Source organism: Nomascus leucogenys, chromosome 22a, assembly GCF_006542625.1.
Source record: "Nomascus leucogenys isolate Asia chromosome 22a, Asia_NLE_v1, whole genome shotgun sequence".
Taxonomy (NCBI): Eukaryota; Metazoa; Chordata; class Mammalia; order Primates; family Hylobatidae; genus Nomascus; species Nomascus leucogenys.
In genome coordinates, this window is record NC_044402.1 from 134,935,944 (window position 1) to 134,962,602 (window position 26,659).

Below are 26,659 nucleotides of genomic sequence, written 5' to 3' on the forward strand. Positions count from 1 at the left end.
GCAGACTGAGCGGAGTGACTCTAGGAAGAAGGGACTCAGGCTTCCAGGCAGTTCTCATCTCGCCCCTCAGTTATCTTATTTTTTTTAAATTTTTTATTTTTTATCGTTTTTGAGATAGAGCCTCACTCTTGTCACCCAGGCTGGAGCGCAGTGGCACGATCTCTGCTCACTGCAACTTCTGCCTCCTGGGTTCAAGCGATTCTTCTGCCTCAGCCTCCTAAGTAGCTGGGACTACAGGTGCACGCCACCACGCCCAGCTGATTTTTGTATTTTTAGTAGAGACGGGGTTTCGCCATGTTGGCCAGGCTGGTCTCAAACTACTGACCTCAAGTGGTCCATCTGCCTCGACCTCCCAAAGTGCTGGGATTACAGGTGTGAGCCACTGCGCCCAGCCTCCTTCAGTTATCTTAGGATCCATTGCTCTCCACTCCCCTCTCCGGGGGGAATGGAAGCAAATAGAATGGATATTCTCTTGGAACTGTCCTTTTACCCTCTAGTTACATTGGTAAGAGCCAGTGGCATGGTCCCATCTCAATCCATGGGGCTGAGAAAGGGGAGAGACGTGAGTGTGCAGGGGCGCAGGGAGAGTCTGCCTCAGTGGGCGTGGAAGGGTCCAGGAGGGGCTGTGATGTCGGGTGTAGGTACTGACTGCCAGTGTCTCTTGAGACTGCACATCGCCTCGGGTCATGCATGCAGGTATTCCGAGGTCCAAGCATGTTAAGATTCTAAAAAAAAAAAAAAAAAAAAAAAAAAGGTTACGAAAGTCATGGATACTGAGAGATGTCCTTGAAATCTGACAAAACAAGTCTCATGAATATGTGAGGTCACACCAGCAACCAACTGGTATTGCTGTTTCCCTTCCTGCCCCATGTGCTGGCAGGGGCCGTTGCAATATCCACTTCATGAAGGCAGAGCTGTGTATTTTCCAGGTGCTCTCCAGGTGTGGGCATGCATTTCCCTTCTGTAGCGTTCACCCTCTACACCGGGTTCGGCAAGTGTACGTGCGAGGGCAGCCTATCACGCGTTGCATCTGTCTTCTGCAATACTGAAACCATGGCTTCATTCCTTGCTACTCAGACCAGCAGGGTCAGCATCACCAGGCAGCTTGTTAAAAGTACAGAAGTTTGGGCCCCACCTGGGCCTAATAAACAAGACTCGGTGTTTTTTAGCAAGTGCCCCAGGTGAGTCCTATGTGTATTACAGTTTGAGAAGCAAAGATCTGTAGAATGTGTTCATTCCGGAGCAAGTCAGTAAGAACAGTAGATTAATGTCTGACTTGAACGGTGTTGATCATCATCCTAAAAGGGAACCGGGCAGACAAGAGTTAATCTGAGTTTAAGAAGATCCAGACACAAAGACCGATGTGCACAGCAAGGAAGAACAACTTGGAAACTCAAGAACCCTTTTTACAGACTATTGAGTCCTTGGCTGAACTATAATGATGAATGAGTTCCTTATAGGTGTATAAGAGTGTAAATGTGCACACAGGTAGACATTCAAGTGCTTTCATTTGGCAAAGCACCTGCAATCGGAATCAGCATCCTGACTTTACTGTAAGACAAACTGCAAAGTCACAGCCTGCACCAGGGAGTGCTGTTCTGGAATCAGTGCATACTTCTGGGCATGTGAAAACCTAAGATCTGAAAGATGAAAGAAGAAATGTTAGAAATCATTGGTCAATGGCACCAGGCTGGTTTTGTTTTTTGTTTTTTTTTCTCCCAGGCCTGTTCAACCCTTGAGTCTTACCAGAGGAAATCTCTAATGTGATTTAGTACTCAAGGGCCGAACTGTAGCAATTAAAGTGGATAGCAGAAACTCAAACAAGCCCTCATTAATAACTTAATTAAATCTGCCTGGGATATCATTTTCCTTGGCTGTTCAAATTTAGTCGTATAAGAACGGCACTCTTTACTGGGTACAAAAAAGCAAACCGTGATATCACTTATCATTCTCATCAGGCTGGGCTAGAAAGGAATCCATTCCCAAGGATCTTTCAAGATGACAAGTCTTGTCAGATAAGGTACTATGTTTGAGTGGGTTTTTTCTTTTTCAACTTTTTTCTCTTTTTTTGAGACAGAGTCTTGCTCTGTCGCCCAGGCTGGAGTGCAGCGGCATGATCTCGGCTCACCGCAATCCCTGTCTCCTGGGTTCAAGTGATTCCCCTGCCTCAGCCTTCTGAGTAGCTGGGATTACAGGCATGTGCCACCATGCACAGCTAATTTTTGTATTTTTAGTAGAGACAGAGTTTCACCATGTTGGCCAGGCTGGTCTTGAACTCCTGACCTCAGGTGATCCACTAGCCTTGGCCTCCCAAAGTGCTGGGATTACAGGAGTGAGCCACCGCGCCTGACCTCTTTTCCAATTTTAAAACTTGAGATACAATTCACATAATATGAGATTCATGTTTTTAAAAGACAATGTTGTGATTTTGAGTGCATTCACAATGCTGTGTAGTCATCATCACTGTCTAGTTCTAGGACATTTTCATCACCCAGAAAAGAAAGCCTGTACCCACTGCCATCAATCTCTTCCACCCACAACCCCTCCAAGCCCCTGCCCACCACTCATCTACTTTCTGTCTCTCTGATTTGCCTATTGTGGACATTTCCTATAAATGGCATCATACAATATGTGTTCTTTTGTGTCTGGCTTCTTTCACTTAACGTGTTTGCTACATTTACCCATGTTGTAGTGTGTGTCAGTGCCTCATTCCTTTTCATGGCTGAATAATATTCTGCTGTACAGATATACCACATTTTGTTTATCCATTCATTAGTTGATGGACATTTGGGTGCTTCCACTTAGGGACTATTATGAATAATGCTCCATGAACATACATGTACGAGTTTTGCTGTAAACACATGCTTTCAACTCTCTTGGGTGGAGACCTAGGTGAGAGATTGATGGATCCGTTGGTAATTCTGTTTATTTTTTTGAGGAATGGCCAAATTGTTTCCACAGATGCTGCACCATCTAACATCTCATCAGTAATGTATGAGGGTTACCAACGTTTGTTTTCCTGGTTTTTGTTTTTTATTTTAAAATTATGGCCATCCTCAGGGGTGTGAAATGGTGTCTCATTGTGGTTTTATCTGCAATCCGGAAATGACTAATGATGTTGAGCATCTTTTCCTGTGCTTATTGGCCATTTGTATATCTTCTTTGGAGACATGTCTATTCAAATTCTTTGCCCATTTTTAAATTAGGTTGTCTTTGTTGTTGAAGATAGTATTTTTTGTGTCATAATTGGTTCAATTAGCTAAAGGTAAATGATTTTTGTTTATATCACTACCTTTAGCAGAGACATTTTCACCTGGCAAAGTATATGAGACAACCTAATGGCTGTCTTATACGCTGGGTTTCTATTGCCACATCTATAAAAGTTTCCCTTGTGATGAACAGTATCCTATTGAGTTGAACAGGGAGAAATTCAAGATGAGGATTAACTTGATTTGCTCACAAAATGATGTTATAGGCCAGGCAAAGTGCCTCACGCCTATAATCCCAGCACCTTGGGAGGCTGAGGCGGGCAGATCACCTGAGTAGGGAGTTTGAGACCAGCCTGACAACATGGAGAAACTCTGTCTCTACTAAGAATACAAAATTAGCAGGGTGTGGTGGTGCATGCCTGTAACCCCAATTACTTGGGAGGCTGAGGCAAGAGAATCACTTGAACTCTGGAGGTGGAGGTTGCAGTGAGCCAAGATCGCGCCAGTGCACTCCAGCCTGGGCAACAAGAGCAAAACTCCATTTCCAAAAAAAAAAAAAGTTATATTCACTAACATTACTAACAAGAGAAGTGATCTCCATATCTTAGTTTTAGCATTTCCATATAAAACAGTAGAATCTTATTTGCACTTATTTTGGAGCAGATCCTCTAATCTTGTTGAAGAATTAACATCCCACCAAGGTTTAGGGGCTGTCAGAAATGTCACATACGCGGTTCCTTCAGGAGCATCTGTGTCTTGTGATAGGTTATTCTTAGTACTTGCAGCTCTGTGAGGTAGGTCTTATGCACCAATTTAAATATAGGGAAACAGGCTGAGTGAGTGTGTGACAATTTGCTCAGGGTCACACAGCTAATAAGTGACAGGAATGGAATGAAAATATTGTTCATTTATTTAGCATCTTCTATGGATGTGGACTCTGAAAAGTTAAGAAAATTACCCTGGGTCACACAGCAGTTATGAACCTAAGCTACAGTTTGAATGTACACAGGCCTGATTCCAAAACTGCCACCTGCTCTGAGGTTACACTGTCTCTCTTGGCATTTTTGTTAATTCATACCATATTTCTCATTTTAAGTAAAAATCCATCTAAGCATGGTGACATGCATATCTCTGAGTTGTCTCCTCGCTGTGGGATTTGACTTACCTCACTCCTAGTATAGCAGACTTATTTTTCTGCATTCAAATATTTATGCCAATATGTTACATCTCAAGATAGCTTTTTTTTTTTTCTTTTCAGACAGAGTCTCACTCTGTCACCCAGGCTGGAGTGCAATGGTGTGATCTTAGCTCACTGCAACCTCCATCTCCCAGGTTCAAGTGATTCTCCTGCCTCAGCCTTCCGGGTAGCTGGGATTACAGGCATGCACCACCATGTCCGGCTAATTTTTGTATTTTTATTAGAGACAGGGTTTTGACATGTTGGCCAGGCTGGTCTCAAACTCTTGACCTCTGGTGATCCACCCGCCTCGGCCTCCCAAAGTGCTGGGATTATAGGCATGAGCCACCGCTCCCAGCCAATATAGCATTTTAGCACGGATTTTTACCTTGAAACTCAGCTATAAAACATTATGTAATATCAACAAGATGAAAGCTCCCTGTGAACGTAGGAGGCTGAATGGGAAGTGGGTACAGGGCCAGGTGTAATCAGTGAACAGGCAGCTGTCCCCAGTGCATTCTGTGAGGACTTCCCCATAGTTTGTGGTTTCCTGGTGTCTCGAAGCTAATTAAACTTGGAGATTCAGATTCACGACGTCTCAATTCACAGAAATCATGAGTTACGGTTGAATGGCATCCCCTGCAAAAGATATTGAAGTCTTAACTCCTCGTACTGTGAATGAGACCTTATTTGGAAATAGAGTCTTTACAGATGATCAAGTTTAGATGGGGTCACTAGGTGAGCCCTATTCCAACATGATCATGTGCTCACAAAAAGGTGAAATTTGGACACAGAGACCTGCACACAGGGAGAATGTCATGTGAGGGTTGGGGTGATGCTGCCGCAAATAGGAAAACCAAAGACTGCCAGCAAACCACCAGAAGCTGGAGGAGAGGCCTGGAACACACGCCCTGGTGGCCTCAGAAGGAACCAACCCTGCTGACACCTGGGTCTCAGGCTTTCAGCCTCCACAACTAGGTGACAACACAGTTCTGTTGCCAAAGCCCCTCTGTTTGTGGCGTGTTGCCATGGCAGCTCTGGGAAACTAACACACCAACTCACACACCACAATGTCCACGGGTTAATTTGCGGTTAGAGTTGTACCTGCCAAGGGGGCATTTATTTGTGTTTGCTGTCCAGGCTTTCCACCCCACGTAGGAAAACCATGGCAGCCATCGGTGGCCACACTGGCTGTTGAAAGAGTGAGGTCTCTGCTGCCAGCGTCTCTTGGGGTCTCCTGTTTTCCACGCCTTCTTTGGCTGGCCTGGGCCCTGTGGGTGGACACCATCCTTATGTGGATCCACTAACTGCTTTGTCCAGATCTAACTCTGGCCAGGACAGTAGCCTGTCTCTTTAAGTTTCCTTCTTATATACCGATACTCATCCATGACAAATCGACATTACAGTTTGACTCTTACAGGTGAGCCGTATTTTCAGTGGGGAGGGTGTCTTCTGTGGCTTCCAGTTTTTTGATTATTTCTTCTGAAAATCAAGGGTTATTCATCATCCAATACATACTAAATGGTATTTAGGTATTCCTAAGTACCAGGCCCTGTGCTAGGCTCTCGGGATTTAGAAATCAACATGTTGGATAAAACTCTCTGCCTCCGTGGTGCTTTCATTCTAGGAGGGAGTGGTGGGCAGAATAATGGTCCCCCAAATGCTCATGTCTTGATTGCTGAAACCTGTGAATATGTTACCCACAAAGCAGAAAGAATGCTGTGGATGTGATTAAGCTGAGGACCTTGAGGTGGGGAGTTTGTCCTGGATTATTTGGGTGGGCCCGATGTCTTTGTAAGGGTTCTTATAAGAGAAAGGCCAGAGTCAGAGAGAGATTTGAAGGTGCTGTGCGGCTAGCTTTGATGATATTAGGTTGGTTCAAAAGTAATTGCATTTTTTACCATTAGTAACTGCAATTACTTTTGCACCAACCTAATAAAAGGGAGGCCATGAGTCAAGGAACGTGGGCAGCCTCTAGAAGCTGGAGAAGGCGAGGAACAGACTCTCCCCTGGGGCTGCAGAAGGAACAACCTCTGCTGACACCTGGATTTGAGGCCTTCTGATCCCTAGAACTGTAAGAGAATGCATTTGTGTTATTTGGGGCCACTACATTTGTGGCCATTTTTTTCAGGAACAGTGGGAAACTAACACATAGGAGAGACAGACGATGAATAAATCATTGAGGAAAATGCATATTATGTCAGTGGAATTATGTGCCATGGAGAAAAATGATGCAGGGAGGGGAGAGGCAGTGAGGGATGGGAGTTACAATTTAAAATGAGGCTGGGGAAGGCCGGGCCCAGAAGGGGATGTTGGAGCAAAGACTCGAAGGAAAGGAAGGATGGAGCCAGGCAGTCCCTTGGGGGACAAGTGTCCTAGGGAGAGGGAACTGCCAGTGCAAGGACCTCCTGCAGGCTTCCTCGACCTCAGTGCTATTGACATTCTGGGCCAGATCATTGTTTAGGGGGCTGCCCCAGGCATGGTAAGATGTTCAGTGGCATCCTGGCCTCTACCCACCTGATGCCTCTAGCCCCTTACCCTTAGTGGTGACACCCAAGCATGTCTCAGGACATTGCCATTGCACCTGGAGGACAAAGTCACCCATGGTTGACAGCCGCTGCTTTAAAGGGACCGGAGAAACATGGCTGAGGCACGAAATTTTCTGAGGTGCTGGCATGATACAAAGCCAAGGTCTGGCAACCCCCGAGGAATGAATGAATGCTCTGATGCTTGCATTCAGGGAACAGCAGCATCGGCCTCACTGGGAACTTACTAGAAAAGCAGAATCTCATGACACACCCCAGCCCCACCAAGTCAGGATGCGTGATGCAACGGAATCCCCAGGCAGGCAGTAAGTATGTCCGTCAGATTTGAAAGGTGCTGGTTCAGAGATCCCTGTGCGGTCCTTCTCAGCTGCAATGGTGGTGGATGCTGCACCAATTAGGAGTCCATTCATGAGACAGACATCCTGGGGTACCTGCCATGTGCCAGTTTCCAGCTCAGGGCTGTGAAGAGCTGCCTCACGGCAGGTGCACAGGCTCTGAGGTCAGACTGCCTGGGTTCAAATCCTCACTCTGCATAGTAGCACTGTGACCCTGGCAAGGCACCCAGCACCTCCAAGCCTGCTTCTGTATCTCTGTAGTGAGGCTAATGATAAAACTAGTCCTGATTCCATGATGTTTATTATCAGGGTTAAGAAGGATAGCCCATCTAACGTGTCTGGCTCAGTGCTTGGCACTCCAAAAGTGGTCAACCTTTGTTTTTAAGATTATCTATCTGTCTGTCTGTCTATCCAAAGGAGGCAGCTGGTGCAGGCAGGAAGTACATGCCTACCTCACAGTGCTTCAGAGAGGATTAAATGAGATGACTGTCAAGTGCTCAATTCAGCTTCTAATATAAAACAAACACTCCATGAATGGCAGTAATTAATATTATCAGAATAATTTCTTTTGAGAGAATGAGCAGTGGGAAAGGGCTTAACAATGAATGACATTCTCAGCTGTTTACTCTGAATTACACTCTTGTGGCCAGAACGTCCTTGTCTCCTTGGCAGTAATTGTCAAACCAGGATGGGAGTGGTCAGTCCTTCCACTCCCCCAGCCTGGGCCAAGCAAGGCAGGTTTCCATCTGCTTGTGACCTGTTGTCACACACAGAGGGGGTGGAGAGGCTTCTCTCACATGGCAGCTCTTGTGGGGAGCTCTCATTGTTTTTGCAATATCAGGGTTGGTGATGGTGTCTGAAGGATAGCTGAAATCCCAAGCCCTGAGTTCAGGCAGTCCTGGGGTTGGTTATTTCAGCAATTGCATGACATTTTCTAAGACCCAGGTTCCTTTCATATTTCCTTTCTGCCATCCTCAGTGTCTGGGTTAGCTCTCCTCATGGTATCAGGATGGCTGCAGTCACTCCAGGCATCACATCTTCATTTACTGAAATTCAGAGGCAGCAAAGGAGAGCCATATGGTCCCTATGTCTCATTTTCCAATATAAAATTTTTTTTTCCAAAGCCCACCCACTCTCTCTTCTACAAAAAGCCTTTCCTTTCATCCTCATTGGTCAGAATGGCAACATGGTCTATCCTAAGCAAATTGCAGGCAACAGGAATAATTGATTTTATGGTGGATACTAATTTCTCTTAAAGCTGGAGATAGGGTAGCCTTTTCTGAATACATAACCATGAGACAAAAGGTGCCATCCAAGCAAAATCAGGATCCTGCCAGCAAGATGATAACATATTGAACTGTATAGGTTACCTGCAGTATCTCCTTCTGAGGCCTTCACCCCACATCAGACCCTTTAATCTCTGATTCCAGCATCCAATTATCTATACAACCAGATGCAGGAAGAGCAGAATTAAGACACAGCCTGGATTTCAGGGGGAAGTGGTCATTCTCAGTACTTCTGCAGGAAATTCTTAACTCTATGACAGCAACTGGATTGCAGGCAGACCACACATCTCCCTTTAGGTTGATGGAGCCCTGGTTTAGAAACCTGAGCTGGGTCCACACCAAGATTCCCATCCATCCCAGGATTTCTAATCAGTTAAGGCAACTCTTGGGAAGAACTCCATGGAGGGGACCAGTGGGCTGATACACCCAAGAAAGGCTCCAGGAGAGACAGCCAGTTTCAGATAAAGGGGGATTCTGGGATGGCATATCATTAGACACTCAGATAATCCCTGGGCTCTTTGACTCCTGTGTTCCTTATGTGCAAGAGCAGACACCGAGGAGTCAGGCCCCCGAAATATCTGCTGGACATTGAGAATGGGGCGGACCTAGGTGGGGTCACCAGTGTTTGGGATCAGCAGTTTGAGCCATCATGCTGATCAGCTTCTCTAAAACCTGCAAAACTGGCACTGCCTTCAGCAGTCAGGGCAGGAAAGGAAGTGGAGGAGGCTGAGGACATGTGTACAATGAACATCCCTCCCTGCCCCAGGAAATCTCTGAAAGAGTTGGAGAAGGATTTTGAGGTGGGCCGAATTCTTCACGTTGCAGGTACCAGGACCACAGAGTAATACGCTTTGGGAACATACATTGCTTCCAGCTCTACTCCAAGGCTGGTGTGGCTTGCAATGGTGGGTTTGGTTAAATTTGTGACTCTCTCTTTGGTAAAACGATGGATGCTTTGCACTGGAGTCAAGCACCTCACTTGATCATTTAGGCCTGACTCACCTACTAGAATATCAGCCCTCTGAGGACAAGCGCCTTTGCCTATATCACAGTCTCCCCAATATTGTGGGTGTCACAACTGGTTGTCCATACTGTTTTTGGAAGCCTTTTTTATACAATAAATACAGCATCCCAGCACACTTCAAATTACTTAGCAATGCAAATTTTCATTCATGTAATAATGGATTCAAACACATATTTATGAAATAAACTGTTGCAATCATCATTACTTACCATGATGCCTTTTAAATGTTACCATTGTAGTTTTTTTAGTTGTTATGAGGCATAGGCAGTTGAAATTAACTGCACAGTGAGTTAGCGTTTAAGGAAATGGAAACACCCAGGAGTAGCCATGAGAAGAATGAGAATTCTGCAAACCACGGATAGAGGAGGCTTGTTTCCCCCACAGCCACTTACTGGAAACTTCCACTAAAGATTCGATGCCCAGAATCTCGCAAGGAGAGACGTTTTCCCTTAGGAAGTCTCCTTTGGTTTACTCTCCATGAGCTGGAAGTCTTATCAGTGAAAATGAAGAGGGAGCTAGCACCAGGGCTGTTTGGCCTGTCTGTGAAAAACAGACCAGCAGAATTCCCCTACAAGCAGGAGTGGGCATCCTGCCATCAGCGGGGAGAAGGGGTCACAGCCGAAGCATCATATGCATCCCTGCCGTGTGTGTGACTTGCCTTGCAGCTTGCATGGTGCTTTTCCATCTAGTGTTTCATTTTACCTTTAAAACAATACTGAGAGGTAGGCAGGACGGGGATTCTCAGCCTCATCCTGTAGTTGAGGGGTCTGAGGTTGAGAGGGGTTAGTTAGACAGGTGACTCATTCAAGATCACACCCCCAAATGCAGACCCAGTGACACCTGACACTCCTCCCTGTCCATCCTGTGTGGGGTAGGCATCGTCCCCGACACAAACACTCCTGAAAGGAAAACTGAAAACAAAATTTTGTTCAGGGACAGAATCTGAAATGAGAGGGGTTGTCTTCTAGACACTGGGATGTGCTAAGGAGAGAAAGCAAAGTGCAGTGCTGGGATGTCGGCAGAGCCCTGGCAGTGGGGGAAGGTGGAGGGGAAGGAGGTCACCCTTTCTGTCATCAGCATGAGGGTGGTGATGCAGGCTGGCAACACGAACCATCCATCCTCGTCTTCCTAGATCCAGAGCCCCAGATTTATTATTATTTATTTTTTTAGACGGAATCTCACTCTGTCGCCCAGGCTGGAGTTCCGTGGTGCAATCTTAGCTCACTGCAAATTCCGTCTTCCGGGTTCAAGAGATTCTCAGGCTTCAGCCTCCCAAGTAGCTAGGATTACAGGTGCCTACCACAACGCCCGACCAATGTTTTTGTATTTTTAGTAGAGACAGGGTTTCACCATGTTGGCCAGGCTGGTCTCAAACTCCTGACCTCAGATGATCCACCTGCCTCGGCCTCCCGAAGTGCTGGGATTACAGGCGTGACCCATCGCGCCTGGCCCAGAGCCCAATATTTTTTTAAACTGCAGAACCTTCCTGATCAAAGGGCAGCAGGTTAGTGGAGCCTCCAAGAGCCCAGCCCTTGGGTTGAAGGGATCTGGGGCTTAAACTAGTTCCACCCTCGCAGAATATTAGCTAATCTCCTCTGAATCTTGGTTTCCTCATCTGTAAGTGCAAATAAAATTAGTTGATCTCTTGAGGCCTTTGGGAGGAAAAATTATCAAGCACATGAAGCACTTAGCATGATACCTAGCATATACTAAGCACTCAGTAAAGGCTGCAGTGGCTATTACCATGATCATCTAGGACTAACAGGGACTATAAACCGGGCTGTGCCTAATGTTACTATGTTACAGTAATTTTAATTAACAAATGCAAATAAGATGCTGGTCTTCTAAAAGGCATGCTATAAAAACAACTTTAAAAATTGCTTGTTTTGGTTACTTCTTTCAAGCCATGCTGCCATGCTCCATGCAGAATGCAGTCACAGTTACATTCTGCATTAGGAGCAGTTCACGCCCAGAGTTGCGTGTAAGGTGGTACCATTCAAAGAAAGCCACTGCATATTCTGAAAACTTAGGTGGAGTAAGTAACACAGATCTTTCATTCTCACTTCTAATCTTGGGGAAGAAACAACAGGCTACTTTCTCAGAAACCCTCACATTGCAAGTTCCTCTCTGAAACTGACGCAGCCCCACGCTTAAGTTCAGAACTGGTGCAAAACAAATGTATAAAATCCTCCAACGTCTTGTGCAAATTCTATTTTAAACGAGTTTCAGCTGAGCCAGGGAGAGCCAGAAGGAGAGGGCTGTTTTAAGGATAAGTGAACATGTACGAGACAGCCGAATGAGGAGAGAAGAGAAATGCCTGCGTATCAACTGAGATGGCGGATTTCTTCCTGGCAGGCAAATGCCAAGCTGTGGGCATCAGACCTACATCAGGACGCAGAGCAGAAGAGAGGTTATTCAGCTGGGCAGCCAGAGAGCTGCTACATCAAGGACTATCAAGTTCTGCGTTTGTTCTCTTCTTACTTTTTTCATGTCAAACCTTTAATCTTCACATCAGTTATATGCACATAATTTTGTCCTTCCTTGCTACCACGATTGTGACATCAAAACAGTCTAACAGTTAACGCTGGTAACAGGATCGTTCCAAGAACCCAAGCTATGGAGACAAGCATAAAGTCACAAAACAGTAAGGCCAGGCATCCCTGGTCTACCAAAAAAAACTTACAAAGAATCGAAACCGTGAAAGAAAAGTTCAGATTGCGGGAAACAGGACAGTGGCTTAGGATTAATACCAACCTCCTCAGTTACTAGTGGTCAGAGGGATGGGGCCACTTGCAGTTAATTTTCTAGAAAACATAAAATGATTGATGTTGTCTGAGTATCAGATGACACTTGGCTCCCCAAGAATGTATTTGCTGAATCAAGGTTAAATTAAGGTTGCCCTATAAAGCAAGGGTTTTGGTCTTTGCTTCTTCTGATTCGCAATATTTTTACTCCTGGGGAGCCACAATAGTTCCTAAGTGGTTTTTCAGCCGTTTTTTAGGTTTCAGAAACCGCATCCGTGCCCTTTTAATGTAATCTAGATCCCAATAATTAGTTCCTGCAGCAACGTGAATGATTAAAGTCCAGCCATGCTCCTTTTTAAAGAAAAACCTCTAAACCCACAAATGTGTTCACCAATGTGTAAGTTTCAACACGCTTGGTTGGAGCAATGATTCATCTCACAATACTGATCTGGAAGAATAATAATATTTTGTCTATTTTTGTTTAAATATTTAATAGGAGATAGTAACTTTATTTAATGCCTATTTTAAAGTTTATGACTAAAACTAATTGACAGGAATTAAGTCATTCAGCCAATATTTACTGAGCACCTGCTATATGCCCAGTACTATGCTGGGCACCAAGAAGATCTCCCCCCTGCTTTGAGGGGATCACAGCCTAGTGATATGGGATGTATGAAAAGTAATGGATTCAAGAGTCTGGCAACCTAAGTTTGACACATAATTCAGCCTCTCACACCTTTGGAGGAGAAGACCACCTGGGTTGATCAGAGAGTCTCCAGGTGCTTGTTTTCACTCCTTTCTGGCCCAAGCCCAGAGTCAGCAGCCTAGGTTTTAGTGGGATGAGGATACCGAGAAGTGTGGCTGAAAGGGAGATTGCAAGGACCTGACTTAAAGGCCTGCAGGAAGGTGAGGTTATCACACGTTCCACACGTTGTTGGCAGCCAATAACAGCAAACGGAAAGCTACTGAGCACTTACCGTGTGCCAGCCATGGGGATAAGCGCTTCACCTGTATTATCCTGCTGCATCCTCCCAACAGTGCTTCGAGGTACCATTATGGTCCCATGTTACATATGAGAAACTGAGGCTTAGAGGGAAAGGACTTGAGCAAAATGACAGGGCCCTAAGCACTTGAGCCAGCTTTTGGAACTGGCTCTTTTGGGCTCCATGCTTAAGAGACCCCATACCCCACTAGGGTCTTAACCATCACTTAGTAACAAGCCTGTCGCTTAACAGCTGCCACGTGCCTCCATATGCTACCCATTGCACCCATTCAAGGTTCTATTGGTTCTGGCCCAATCGCATTTTTCTCTAGAAAGTGGACCTTTTCTCTGCAGAGTCTACAGAGTGTGAGGGTCTAACTATACCTGCTGTTTAAGAGAGCTCAAGCCTTGGACTCAAAAATCACGGACTCAGCCCAGGTACTGAGCAGAGAGACACAGCCAAGACACTGAGTAGCTTTGTGACTTCCAGCGTTCTTATATTAGTACATAGCTATTTCCAATTTTATATAATTACCTTTTTGAAGTAACTACCAATTCATGACCTTTTTAGTAAATGAGAGTGCTGAGGAAGGGCTAGACATTGAGGCCATTTTCCTAAAAGATTTGGGATGACTCAGTGGAAGGCACCCAGACAAAGGACAGGCACAAGTGAACGAGCTTCAAATGCATAGAGACCCTGCATTTTAGCGTCCAGATCCACCATGCACGGCAGAGCTAGACCCTGACACCAAAAATCCAGAGATGATTGACATACCGATTAGAACTCCAGACACCATCTTGTGATCCATCCCCCCACTCAGCAGAGGCCTAGAGAATGAATACCAGCAATGTCAAAAAAAAAAAAAAAAAAAAAAACCACAGAAAATCTCCCCAGTCATTTGATTGTATAAATAATTTATTTCTGTTCACAGCATCATATATGCATTATAAAAGGCTATGGAAACAAAAGAGGAGGATGATGAGACAGAGAATTACAGCAGTAGAAAGGAAAACAGAAACCAGGGCACACAGTCCCAACACCAGAACAGAGAATTCGGGAAGATAATTGCTCTGAAACAAAACTGGCCTCCCTGTGTCTATTAGAAAACATTTCCAAAGCTCACGGAGGGAGGCCAACTTCCCCTATGGGAAACCCATTCACTCGTCAAAGGGCAGAAGGCATCATAAATCACCCATTGATACATTGGTGGGGGGCTCCCTGTCCCCCTGGTGACCACTCCAAGGTGATTTGATCTGTGCTTCCTCTGTTGGGTCAGAGACGAAATGGGCTATTATTACGTCAAACATTACAGAAATCAACTGAGACTCTTAACTAGTAGTTGATACACCACAGGGCTTTACTTTACTGCACAATTACTAACAGCTGATTGCACCCTTAAGTATCGATTATGCAAAAAACAAAATCATCTCGCATCAGTTTTAAAGCATGACAGGGTTTGAACAGTGATCTTGAACCTAAGTATTGTTATCACGAGAAGGTTACAGTATTTGGCATCTGCAATGTCACAAAATAAATATATTATTCTCTCAATAGTGTGGAACTACCAAAATGTCAAAGTGCTTAAGAAATTGTCGCATGTGAAGAAAATAAAGAAAGATGGATTTTTTTTTTAATAATTCTATACAGAATCTTCAGATGATGGGACCAGCCCATTTAGAAATCAGTGAATATGCTGTCGATATGTAAACTGAAATCTTGCAGGCTTTTCAACACTGCTTAGCTAGACTTTCTCTACTGAGTTTCTACAAAAAGACCAGCATTGGAGGGGTACCAAATACACCGACGAAAGAGAAAAAGCAGATGGGCTGCTAGGTTTCTGCTTTTAAAAAATTTCATATAAGAATTGGGTTTCAAGCAGGAAGCCAGAACTTCTGCCTCTGGTTCTTAAATTAACATTCGGTGTGTAATGGACAATAGGCATGGACTCATAATTTGATCGTGTCCCATTTCTACAGGCCTCCTTTGTAAAGAAATGTGTAACAATGGGGGGACAGTCATAATTCTACCTGAAAACATGGATTGTAAGAGGAAATAAAAAAATCAAACAGTATGTTTTAAGTTTCCATTTTGATACTGTGTTTCAGGGTAAATGACAGCTTCTGCAAACCAAGACTCAGTCCTGATTATAAAGGATTTTTAAAATTACATTATTAAAAATATCTATTTATTCTTCTTTCACTTTATCTATTTTCCAAAGCCTCTTTCAAGTAAACTGTGAAGTGCCTGAGTACCAGTGACCATGACGTCACACTTTCTTTTATCTCAAGCACTCATTGTTGTTTGCATTTGCCCAAAGTGCTGGCTGGCTCCGAAGGCCAGTTCCCACAAGAATGAATTCGGAAAGACTTCATCCTTGTGTTTTTCCTTCTCTTTTAATTCCATGCAACGAGGTCAGCTTTTGCAACAAGGTGGGGTTTTATTTTTTTGGTGCATGACATCAAATACTCTAACGAGACATTTTTAATGAAATACTTAAACCAGATAGGCCACAATGAACCAAATTAGAAATCTGAACATGTCGCCACTTGCAGCATAAAGGAATATAAAAGGGCAGAGCAAAGTCTTTTTTCCTAAGGTGAATATTTCTAAGGTAAGTATTCATTTGTAAAAGTTTTTTTTTTTTCCAACATGTCTGAAAACCCATCATCACGCGGTTAGTATTACAAGAGACATCCCTTGGTTAAAAAAAAAAAAATCATCTTGCAATTCAGCACACACCTGCAGCTGGTGTGCTCATCCAAACCAATCAGTAGGCTAAGAGAATTTAAAATTCCACACATATGAGTCTAGGTATTAATGCCGATTACACAGTACAGAGGGAGGTCCCTATATTCACACACACACACCCCATCCAGCATTTACACCAAAAGCCTTACCCTTTAAACACCTTTAACTATCCTGCAAACAGTAAATGCATCATTGGCCACCACCTCCAATAGTTCGTCTTTTTTTTTTTTTTTTTAATTTTATTGGTCTCTTTGAGTGATAATGACCTACACATGGACAGGGTCCAAACCATCTGGAAGATGTCTGATTCCAGGCTGAAAAGCAGTTCTCAACAAAACTGGTCTCCTGCAGCCACCACAAAGCACCAGGAAAAGGGCATCTCCGCGGCCATCCCCAGCCAGGCAGCACAGCGCTCCGTGCCCACTGCACCGTCCCAGGCAGTCCTCTGATGACCCAAACCACCAGCTCCTCTGGACCCAGAGCAGGACAAATGAAATTTCAACAGGGGCCTGCCCTGTGACCGAAAATTACTCAGCTTCACAGCCCCTGAATGCAAGGAGAAGTGGTCCCCCCAGAACCAACATGCCCCCCCAGGTGGGTGCGCCCAGGGTTCTGGGAAATGCATACCTCAGGTAATTCACAGGTGCGATCCCCCAGTGGGGGCGGGGCAGCCTGAACTTCTGGCCCTGCAGTAGTAGGAAGAAATCGCCTTTGTCTTTCGGACAACTGAGCCTTCCACCTGGGGCTGGGAGGGCGGAGAGCAGGACCGGCTCTTCCACTCCCCACCGCGGCCCCCCGACCTGGTCAGTAGCTCTGGCGTTCAGACAAAAGGTCCCCTGAGCTGGGGGTGGGGGGCAGGTCGAGAGCAGGCCGGTAAATCAGCCTTCGCAGCTCCTTAAGTCACCAGTCCTGCATCTGGGTGCAGAGATTCCGTTTTAAAAATTCGAAGCATCGCTTTGGTTCGCTGTCTTTGTTCGCGGGCGCGGGTTCTCGCTCATCCATCCATCCATCCATCCATTCATTCTTTCTTGACGCACTCGCTCGCTCCCCGGTCGCTCCGGGCACATTACCGCTTCTTCTTCTGCTTGAGGGACTTCCTGCGTTTCAGGATCATCTCATAGAGCTTGTCCATGCCCTCGGTGAGGCCCTCGCCGATGATGGCGCACGCCGGCTGGACGTGGTAGGTGGTGGCCGGGATAAGCTCGTGCAGCGCCAGCTGCTTCTCGATCTCGGCCACCGGCAGCGACTTGGGCAGGTCCTGCTTGTTGGCGATGACCAGCAGCGGCGTGCCCTGGTTCTCGGCGAACTTGGTCACCTTGTGCAGCTCCGTCTTGGCCTCCTCCAGCCGGTCCACGTCCACCGAGTCCACCACGTAGATGATACCGTCCGTGCAGCGGCTGTAGGACTTCCACAGCGGCCGCAGCTTCTCCTGGCCGCCCACGTCCCAGAAGTGGCAGCTGATGCCCTTGGCCGTGCCGTTACTCAGCTTGATCTTCTCGGTGTTGAAGCCGATGGTGGGCACCGTGTTCACGAACTCGTTGAACTTGAGCCGGTAGAGCACCGTGGTCTTGCCGGCCGAGTCCAAGCCCAACATGACGATATGCAGGGACTGGAAGGCCGAGATGTTGGAGGAGATGTTGCCCATGGCTCCTGGCTGCGGCGCCGGCCACTGCGGCTGCGGCGGGAGGGCGCCGCCCCCCGAGCAGTCACGGGCCCGACGCGGCCGGGCGCACCTGGGCCCCGCCCGCCGCCGCCCGCACCGGCCCCGGGGCTCGGCGTCCTCCCCGGGCGCAAGGCTCGGCGCGCTCAGACGCCGCAGCCCCCGCGCCCTCGCCGGCCGGGCTCGCGATCGGCGGGCATCGCGTCTCTACGCGCGGCTTTGTCTCCCGCGAAGCCGCCTCGGATGTTCGGCGCAGGAGGCTCGCGCCCGGCGCCCTCCCCAGGCCTGGGCTCGCTCTGTCGCTTCCTCGGGCCGCGCCCCCGCGCTCCGGCAGCTGCCGGGGCTCTCCGCTCTCCCGGCGCCCGGCGCTCGCCTCTGGCCTGGGACGGCGCCGCTCCTGCGCCTGCTCCTGCTCCCGGGGCGCGGGTTTCCCCGGGAGTCGCTGTCCGCGCGGCCGCCTCACAGTCCCCGCAGTCCCCGCGCCGCCGCAGCAGCCGCCAGCCTGCAGCGGCCGGAGGGAGCCCGGACCCGCCCCCTCGCGCCCCGCCCCAGACCCGCCCCCGCCCCGCCCCGGGCCCCGCCCCGCTCGCCGCCGGGGGTCAGGCGCGGTCCTCCCCGCCCAGCCGGCCGTTTTCGCGCGCTTCGCTGCGTCCCCGCCGCCCCCCCGGCCCCTCCCGCGCCGCGCCGCGCCGCGCAGACACAATGGGCGCAGAGCCGGCTCTTCCTCCCCAGCGGCTGACGCGTTTGCAAAAATAGCTCTCGGCTCCCGGAACCCCCGCCCGGGCCCGAGCCCGCGCCCTGCCCGGCCGGGCCGCAGCCGTGGGCGACGCAGCTTGCCTGACGGAGTGGGTCCCGGGGTCCCAGCTCTGTGGGCGCGAGGCGGGGCAGGGCGGGCCCCAGGGTGACTGGGAGAGCGCCGCGCTGGGGAGTGAGGGCGGCGAGGTTGGGGCCTCCAAACCCCGGAAGGGACGGGACGGGGCTGGCCTCGGTGAGCTGCCAGCCTGCGCTCTGGAGCCAACGGGGCGCGTGCGCTCCCACCCTCGCGCCGCGGCCGTCGCTTGCCCCGGCCCCCAGTGACGCCCAAGCTCGCCTCCTGCCTGGGTTCCAGGGGGCTGCACCCGGCCAGCGCCGCCCTCCGGAGCCCAGGCCTGTGCCCAGGGCACCCTGGAGGCCCAGCCTTCTTGCCCGTTGGCGGCGGTTGGGGCAGGGTCGGACCTAGGCCGCGATGGGGGATTCGAAGACCTACCTGCCCCAAGTAACTCGGGACAGCTCACCCTCCCAGACACTCGCGTGGGCTGCCTCATTTCGTCCCCATCGACTCTGCTGACATCCCAGGGGAAGCGTCAGCATTTCGGGAGAGCACCACTTGCCACCCGACTTTGGGAACTGAGAACCACCTGCCAGCAGGTGAACTACTCCGCAGAAATGGCAACACCAGCCCCGGGGGCTGAAAGAAAATGTGTCTACAGCTTGGAGCTGGTGGCACAGTGGGTTACAAACACTGATATTCCACGGGTTCCACCTCCTGTCACCCCAATTCAATGGTTTTATTCTGGTTTGTAAACACGTAACAAATGTATATCCTCTCTGGGTGCGGAGAAAACTGAGTATATTATGGCAAACACAGATCTGGGGAGAGCTGCTCTGCAGGAGACAGTAGGCCGCAGCATGGGCGGCCGCATCTTCCCAGCTCTAGCTTATGAGACAGAACCGATGGAAACGGGGTTAAGAGGGAAGAAAATGAAAATGCTAATCATTTATGAATAAAAGCTAGAATTTTAGAGAAATACTTTATCACCTTCCGTTCACAAACCACGAAAAGACATATGATATCGTTGGTACCAAAGCATGTGAGAAGACCTCACCTGTAGAAGGAAAGACAAGCTACCACCACTGCTAACCTTGGAATTCCCGGGCGGCAGCCGGGGCGACCATCCACTCTCCTGACTGGGTCCGGGGATGGAAACGCAGTGTCAGTCTGGAAAGGACCCTGCCTATCATTCCACCCAACGCTGTCCAGTGAGGTAACAAGGCCTAGGCGCCTGTGACGGCTAAGGCAGAAACTAGAGGCCCACGGCCTGCTCCAGGACCAAGGATCTGTGTGCACAAAACTGGGCACCTGCCTGCTCTCTTCCTCACACTACCCACACGCTGTTTCCTTCAATGAGGAATAAAGCGAGCCACCCGAAGGATAGAGTTCAACAGAAAATATTGACTGCACCGTGCCACTTACTTCATTTTAAATAAAAATGGAAATGTATTCACTGACATCACTGAAAAGTCCTCTTCAGGCGTGGCTAGACCCAGGAGCTCAAAAGGAGTCTTTAGAGCAGGTGTCTCTCCAGCCCTCCTCCGTGTTCCCCTGTGTTGATTCTTTTTCCTTCTGGCAGCCTTGGACTCATATCCTTGGTTTAGATCCTGGAAAGGAAAAGGTACAACTCTTTCCCAATAACTCTAAACCAAAGCCTGGAGCACGCACCCTGGATCCAGGACTGCAGTCCAGGAGGAGGGAACACACCAGTGGATGTGGCCCAGGGGCTGAAATCGGGAAGGGTGGACAGAAGAATCCAGGATCTGTCACCAAAAGAGCAACTCTAGTGAGGCAACAAAAACAACATATGTTGGCATAATTCATAATGATGACGTTTCCGTTATTGGGAACCCTGGGGAGACAGGATTTTGTGTTTTTGGAGTGATTTTCTTGGTTCCCTTTAATGCCTGCCCATAGATAGCCACCTTCTCATGAGGCTGTTTCTTGTTTCTCTTTCTTCTCTGCCACAGACAGGGCCGAGGCTGAGCCCCAACCCAAGATGAACCTTTGGTTTAGTAGCCTGGGACCTGGACATTTGGAAAGAGACAGATCAGACTGGAAGCCTCTCCATCCGGCTTCCACCAATTACCTTTGTGTTACTTCCTTTTCCCCTAGTCAAGACTTGCTTTGATTTTCAAGGTGGTAGGAAGGAGATATTTTAGTAAAGTATCTGATGTATCTTTTTGGTGCTATGCTAATTATTACCAAGAGCCTCAGTGGTTTTGACTGCAGCCTCCACATTTTGCACCACCATGATGGGGTTTAGCAATAAAAGGCTGTCTGCTGTCCAGTAGAAAAAAACAGATTACTAGACATTAATAGAGCCTTCCAGAACACAGCCATTAAACAGCAACTCACCATAATTGAATAGCAACCACTCTACCTGCTAATTTCACTCACCAGGTGATAAGTTAATTTTACAGCTGATAATTTAACTTCTAACACATAAAAATGTCATTTGGTTGAGTCGACTGGTAACTTTCCTTCAAATATGGATTTTTATTGAAAAACACTGGAATTATGAAAAGGAAAGTAATGTTTACCACTCACATCAGACATGTAAGGCCTACTTTGAGCCTATTTCTTCATGGACATACCTCATGGCTAAATTCCACTGAGTGGAAAATATTGGCTGCACTGTGGCACTTACTTCATTTTAATTAATCAGAAGGAGACATTTTTTTCAAAGAATAGCATGTACTTGTGTCCTGCCTGAGATGAATTCCTCTTCCAGCAGCAGTGACATTTCAGGTCCTCTCCTTTGTATTCTTCATCAAGATGACTGCATCCAGAGAAGAACTCAATTATTTCAAGCAAACAGAAGGCAATAACTTGGCAGTAATTTTGAAATTGCATCCTAAAATATTCTCTTTTTTTTTACCTTTAAGGGCTTTAAAATAAAATGTGCCACCAATTAAAATGACTTTTGAGTGAATCCGGTGACTAGAGCAATATATCATGGCATTATTATCTTTTCTTGAGTAAGGCTAATAACCTAAAATGCAAAAGGGAGCATCCCATTTATTCTTGAACATGGTGAGTAAATAAAGACCAGAACATGGGCACGCGTGTTCACACACACACACACACACACACACACGTAAGTGTGGGGTTATTTGCATGTTCTCACTGCAGACCTGCTGTGGAACTCTGGGTTCAGGTTCACTGCCCTTGTGCTTAATTGTTATAATACAGGAGTGCCCTCTGCTGAGCTTCTCGGATAATAGATGAAGGCCTCTACAGATAGGCACATTGGCCTAGTGCTTAGCAAATGTTCAGTCCATAGTTATGGAATGAATGATGGATAAGTGACCCCCTACTTTTCTTCTCTCTATGGAGATGCAGAAATAGAGCCCTACTGGTTAAACTGAGAAAGTGCTAGGGGCCCATGGGTGCTTTGCTTGGGGCTCAGAGCTCGGAGCCATTGATGCCAGTGTGGGTCTTGTCTGTGAGACCTGCAGGTTATCTGCCAGGAGAGGGGAGCCAGGAACCTGGCAGAGCAGGAAGTTGCTTTACCAGAACTGTTCAAAGAATCACAACTGATGGAAGAGATCAGAAAAGAGCATCCAGAAAACCCAGCTGAGACCAGAGAAGGGAAGAAAACTGATTTTTGCATCTAATTCGCAGGCAGGCATGAGCAGCTGTAAATGGAGAATGGGGCTGGGAGTCAAGAATGAAGGAGGCCAGTTGGCAGACAAAGTGACAAGGCCTGAAGCTCCCGAAGCCAGGTGGTCCAGGATTGAAGCCTTTTATCTGTCAGGAGAGGTCCCTTAAGGAAGAACCAAACCAATACTTCCAGAAGCCCCAGGGCGTGCTGGACCAGCCAGTCACCATCACTGCAGAGCCACCCCCTCAACTCCAGGAGAAACGCCGGCTCAGGCTACGTAACAGTGGAAGCCACTAAGACACTGGCGCCAAGGGAAGTTTTGTGGATGGGACTGTAGATCTGGGGGGAGATAAATGAGAATCTGTGATGCCTGCAAGCTCCTGCTTCATTCAAGTGGTCCAAAGCCTGAAAATAAAAAAGATCCACTACTCTATTGGCCATTCAAGTTTATAATTCTAAGGAAAAAAATCAGGGTGCCTTATTTTTTATTTTGCTAAGCAACAGGGCTGAAACAATTCAGGTTTTTATTTTCCCAATGATCACCACTGCTAGTGTTTTGTATGGTTGTTGATGTTGCTGTTTTCTCCAAGAAAAAAAATTTGAATAAAAAGCTAAAAGGCTCCCCCCCTTCAAGTCTTCCTTAATAATTGTCAATCTCTGTTACATTCCTGAGATAGATATAACACTTTAGAAGCCATTATCTGGGCTGGGCATGGTGGCTCACGTCTGTAATCTCAGCACTTTGGGAGGCCAAGGTGGAAGGGTCACCTGAGGTCAGGAGTTCGAGACCAGCCTGACCAACATGGTGAAACTCCATCTCTACTAAAAATATAAAAATTTGCCAAGTGTGGTGGCAGGCATCTGTAATCCTAGCTATTCTTGAGGCTGAGGCAGGAGAATGGCTTGAACCTAGGAGGCAGAGGTTACAGTGAGCCAAGATCGCACCACTGCACTCTGGCCTGGGCAACAAAAGCGAAACTCTGTCTCAAAAAATAATGATAATAAATAGAAGCCATTATCTTTCCTATCAGTAATATTTTCAAATATAATTCTTATATAACACTATTTTACATCTCTCCCTGATATTTACATGGCATATATTAAATGAACCTTTGTCAAGGACGTTAAGACTCAAAGCTTTGGAAGTCAGCACTCAGGCATACCAAAGTGACAGAAAAGTTCTTAGATTAGTGCCAGCATCCTTTCAGTTCAGGGGGAAGAAAAGGCTTAGTATGCAAAAGGTATTTCTGAATCCTTTAATAATTCAATCACAGTAATTAAATTTCTACTCTAATAGCTTCGGTGAAGGAAAAAAAAAAAACAAGTTAACAATAAATATCAGGTGATTAGAGAGCTGCACCATGAACCAAAAAGTATTGGATGGAAACTTGGATTACTTTCATTCCTCTTCTCCCACCTCTGCAGGTGAACCGAAATGCTATTATTTTCATTTAATTAAGCTTACTTTGCTGGACCCCAGAGAGATGAAAACAATCATGCTTTTGTGCCCCTATCAAGCCCTATTGGCTTTCTACAGTGCAGCAGGGAGGATGGGGTGTGTTGCCAGCGCCCCCCTCTCTAATGTGTGGTCACTCAGGATGACTCTTCCCTTTAATACAACAGTTGGCTTTTGTAGAACCATCATCTGTGTGGATACAGCACAGCATCTGAACAGACCTCCTTGGCCCGTTGCTGCTTCTGTTGGAGTAATAGCCACTTGAGATGATCATTTCTTCCTTATGAGTCACACAGTGCTTATGTAACCTGATGCTTTGCTCCATCAATCACAGAAAATCCCTTTTACTCTCTTGCTTCTGCCTCTCCCAGTCTCCTGCAGCTGCTCTCCTAAGGTCATTGATGACCAGTGGAAAAATCCAAAGGGCTGATCTGTGTGGATGGCTGTCTGGGATGGAGATGCTCATGGGTTAGAGTCACACCACCCACCAGGACCTCCAAACGTGTGTCTTACAAAGCTGTGCTGTGTCTGTCTCCCTGATCACTAATACTACTTTTTGTGTGAGTCTTCTCATTATTTAGTCATCAGCCACAGACTGTGTTGTTCCTCAGTGTTGGGTCTGTGATGTTTTCTTTCTCTCAGTATCTAATTCCATCTAGCTCTCATGATTTCTCAATCTCTGTCACTGTCAAAAGCCAGAAGAGAGCAACATGGACTATTGGACTCAGAGCATGCTGTCTTTCTCTCTCACTCTGTAGATAGGTGGATGATAGATAGATGATAAATAGACAGATGACAGATAGATAGATGATTGATAGATGATAGATTGATAGACAAATGATAGATGATATAGATGATAGATCAATAAATAGATAGAGGTTATCCAGCAAACCCATCAACCAGCACTAGACAATAGACAAACTCATTGTCTTTCCCCTCCCTCTGCTCACCCTCTGCATCCAGTCAACCAATGTCCAGATGATTCTACTTTGGAAATGGCTCTTGGAATTAAAACTGTGAGCACTTTTAAACCACATTTATTGTTTTTTCTTCATGACAGTTGCCTTTATGTCCTTAATAAATGCAGTATTTACTTCCATTTTTGCATATGGGAAAGAGCAAACTTCACCAAGTTCACTAGCAAGGGCCTCTATCCAGTCTGCTTGGGTACCAGGGAGGAGGGTTGGCCCAAGCTTACTTACAATCTGATTGGCCCAAGCTTAATACTTCATTGGTACCAATTTGATGAGTGCTCAATGAAGGGATGTGCTTCTAAGGGCAGGCTTAGTGTCCTCTTCCCTGCCTGTCAGGGGTGGGTAAGCTCTGTGGGATTGGCCACCTTATATTCAGGAGTAGAGAAGGCACAGCTGGTTTATATCCTCAGCCTAAGCTGCTTGCTTCAATCTAGCATTTACTTCAGAGTTCTAGAAACAGATGGGGGAGGGTGTCCATCAGTGTTTGCCCAGCTTGATAAAGTGATACCACCTGGTCCATATAGGTAAGTGATAAACCCAACACTCAACCTCTCACATAACCCAGAAGGAAATTCCACTAAACTCTTTGGCATCCAATATGGAACATGAAGAGATGTGACCTCTAGGCTACAAAAAGAAAACCCTAAGGCAAGAAGAGACCCAAATAAAAAGGTGCCAAGATAGGATGAAAGGACACTTCAGACAACAAAAAAATAAAAGCGGAGAGTTTATTTCCTCCTCCTTCTCATTGTCCCACTTTTACTTATTTTTGATATTTTTATTCTGGTCAAAGGTATCACAATTTTTGTGGAGTATCTAGCCCTTTATTTGCATACTGCAGAGCAAATTTTTCTCTCCAGAGAAACTGACATTTAAGAGAACTAATAAATGACTGAGTTGATAACTTTTTAGTATTTTTTAATTAGGTAAAACATTCACATGGTATAACATTCATAAGGAACACCACCCTCCCTCACCCTCATACCCTTGCCTCCACCATAACTCCTCTCCTTAAAGGTGACTGCATTCATTAATGTTTTGTGTCTCCTCCAGTAATTAATTATTCTTTTTCAGAGAGCCATACCTTAGAATGCACTTATCCATCTCCAGAATCTTAAGCAAAGGAGGCAAAGGGAGGGCCATACTGTTAGTTAATGTGGTCATGGGGAGTCTAGCAGAGCTAAAATATATCCATGCCACACCAAGGTGAAGGACTCCAGAGAGAAACTACAAGCCTTATTGAGAAAGTAAGAAGCTACTAGACCTTTCCTGCTGTAGTTATGAATATCTTCATCCTGCAGCCCAGCCTTGCCCAGACCCTGAGCCCAGACAGATTTGCTCCCAAGAGCAGCTGGGCTCTGCAATTACCCTGCAGATAGAAGCTCCAGCTACATCCCTAGGGAGCTAGCCCCTGGGAACTTCAGCCGTGCACTGAGCACTCACCATCCAGAAGACAGGTCTTCTGCTCCATCCTAGGCAGCCACCCTGACATCTGGCTGGCCATTTGGAACCAGCCTTCCCATTGCCTGTGACTGTAGCTGTAGCTGCTGGCCATGCAGTCCTAGTTCATCCCATTTTGATGGACTGTCTTAGACGGGAGAAAGAAGGCAAACTAAAAAACACGGTAACTCCAGAAAGCAAGGCCAGCAGTTTTCCAGCCTGTAATGGCTTAGACCGAAAAGACAAAATAAAGGAAAACAAAAGAAAGAAATGAGAATAAATTTGATTTTTGTCACAGAAGAAGCTTACCTGTCTTGAATTCTGGCTTATTGATCTAGTATTTCTTAATTTCCAGCCTACTGTTCATGGACCATGTCTTTGTTATGATTTTATCTAGTACTAAGCGGGGAAAATAGTTAAAATAAAAACAACCCCAGTTTTTTCCTTGCCAAGAAAAAGGTCAAATATAAAAATTGGGTCTAGATTCTGGGCAGAATGATGATGCAATGTATTAGGGTTCTCTAGAGGGATACACACACACACACGTACATATATATAGAGATATCTATATATCTATCTATCTCTCTCTATATATATATATGTATATATAGAGAGAGAGAGATAGAGAGGTGTTTACTAAGTATTAACTCACATGATCA

At 46.6% G+C, this 26,659-nt stretch overlaps 1 protein-coding gene across 4 annotated transcripts; it reads right to left on the reverse strand.

Moving 5' to 3' along the window:
* Positions 1-327: 327 nt before the first annotated feature.
* ARL4C (ADP ribosylation factor like GTPase 4C) lies at positions 328-18,210 on the reverse strand. Of its 4 annotated transcripts, none has more exons than XR_004027865.1 (2): positions 16,680-18,210; positions 328-725 (listed from the first exon to the last, which is right to left on the reverse strand). XR_004027865.1 is itself a non-coding variant. In XM_030803080.1 (1 exon), exon 1 carries the CDS (start codon positions 17,695-17,697, stop codon positions 17,119-17,121), a length of 579 nt encoding a protein of 192 aa, XP_030658940.1. In that variant the 5' UTR covers positions 17,698-18,210; the 3' UTR covers positions 14,202-17,118. The 4 variants fall into 4 exon arrangements, 1 of the variants encoding a protein (XP_030658940.1); XR_004027866.1 differs by lacking the exon at positions 328-725 and adding an exon at positions 756-1,298; XR_004027867.1 differs by lacking the exon at positions 328-725 and adding an exon at positions 1,307-1,640.
* Positions 18,211-26,659: the final 8,449 nt, after the last annotated feature.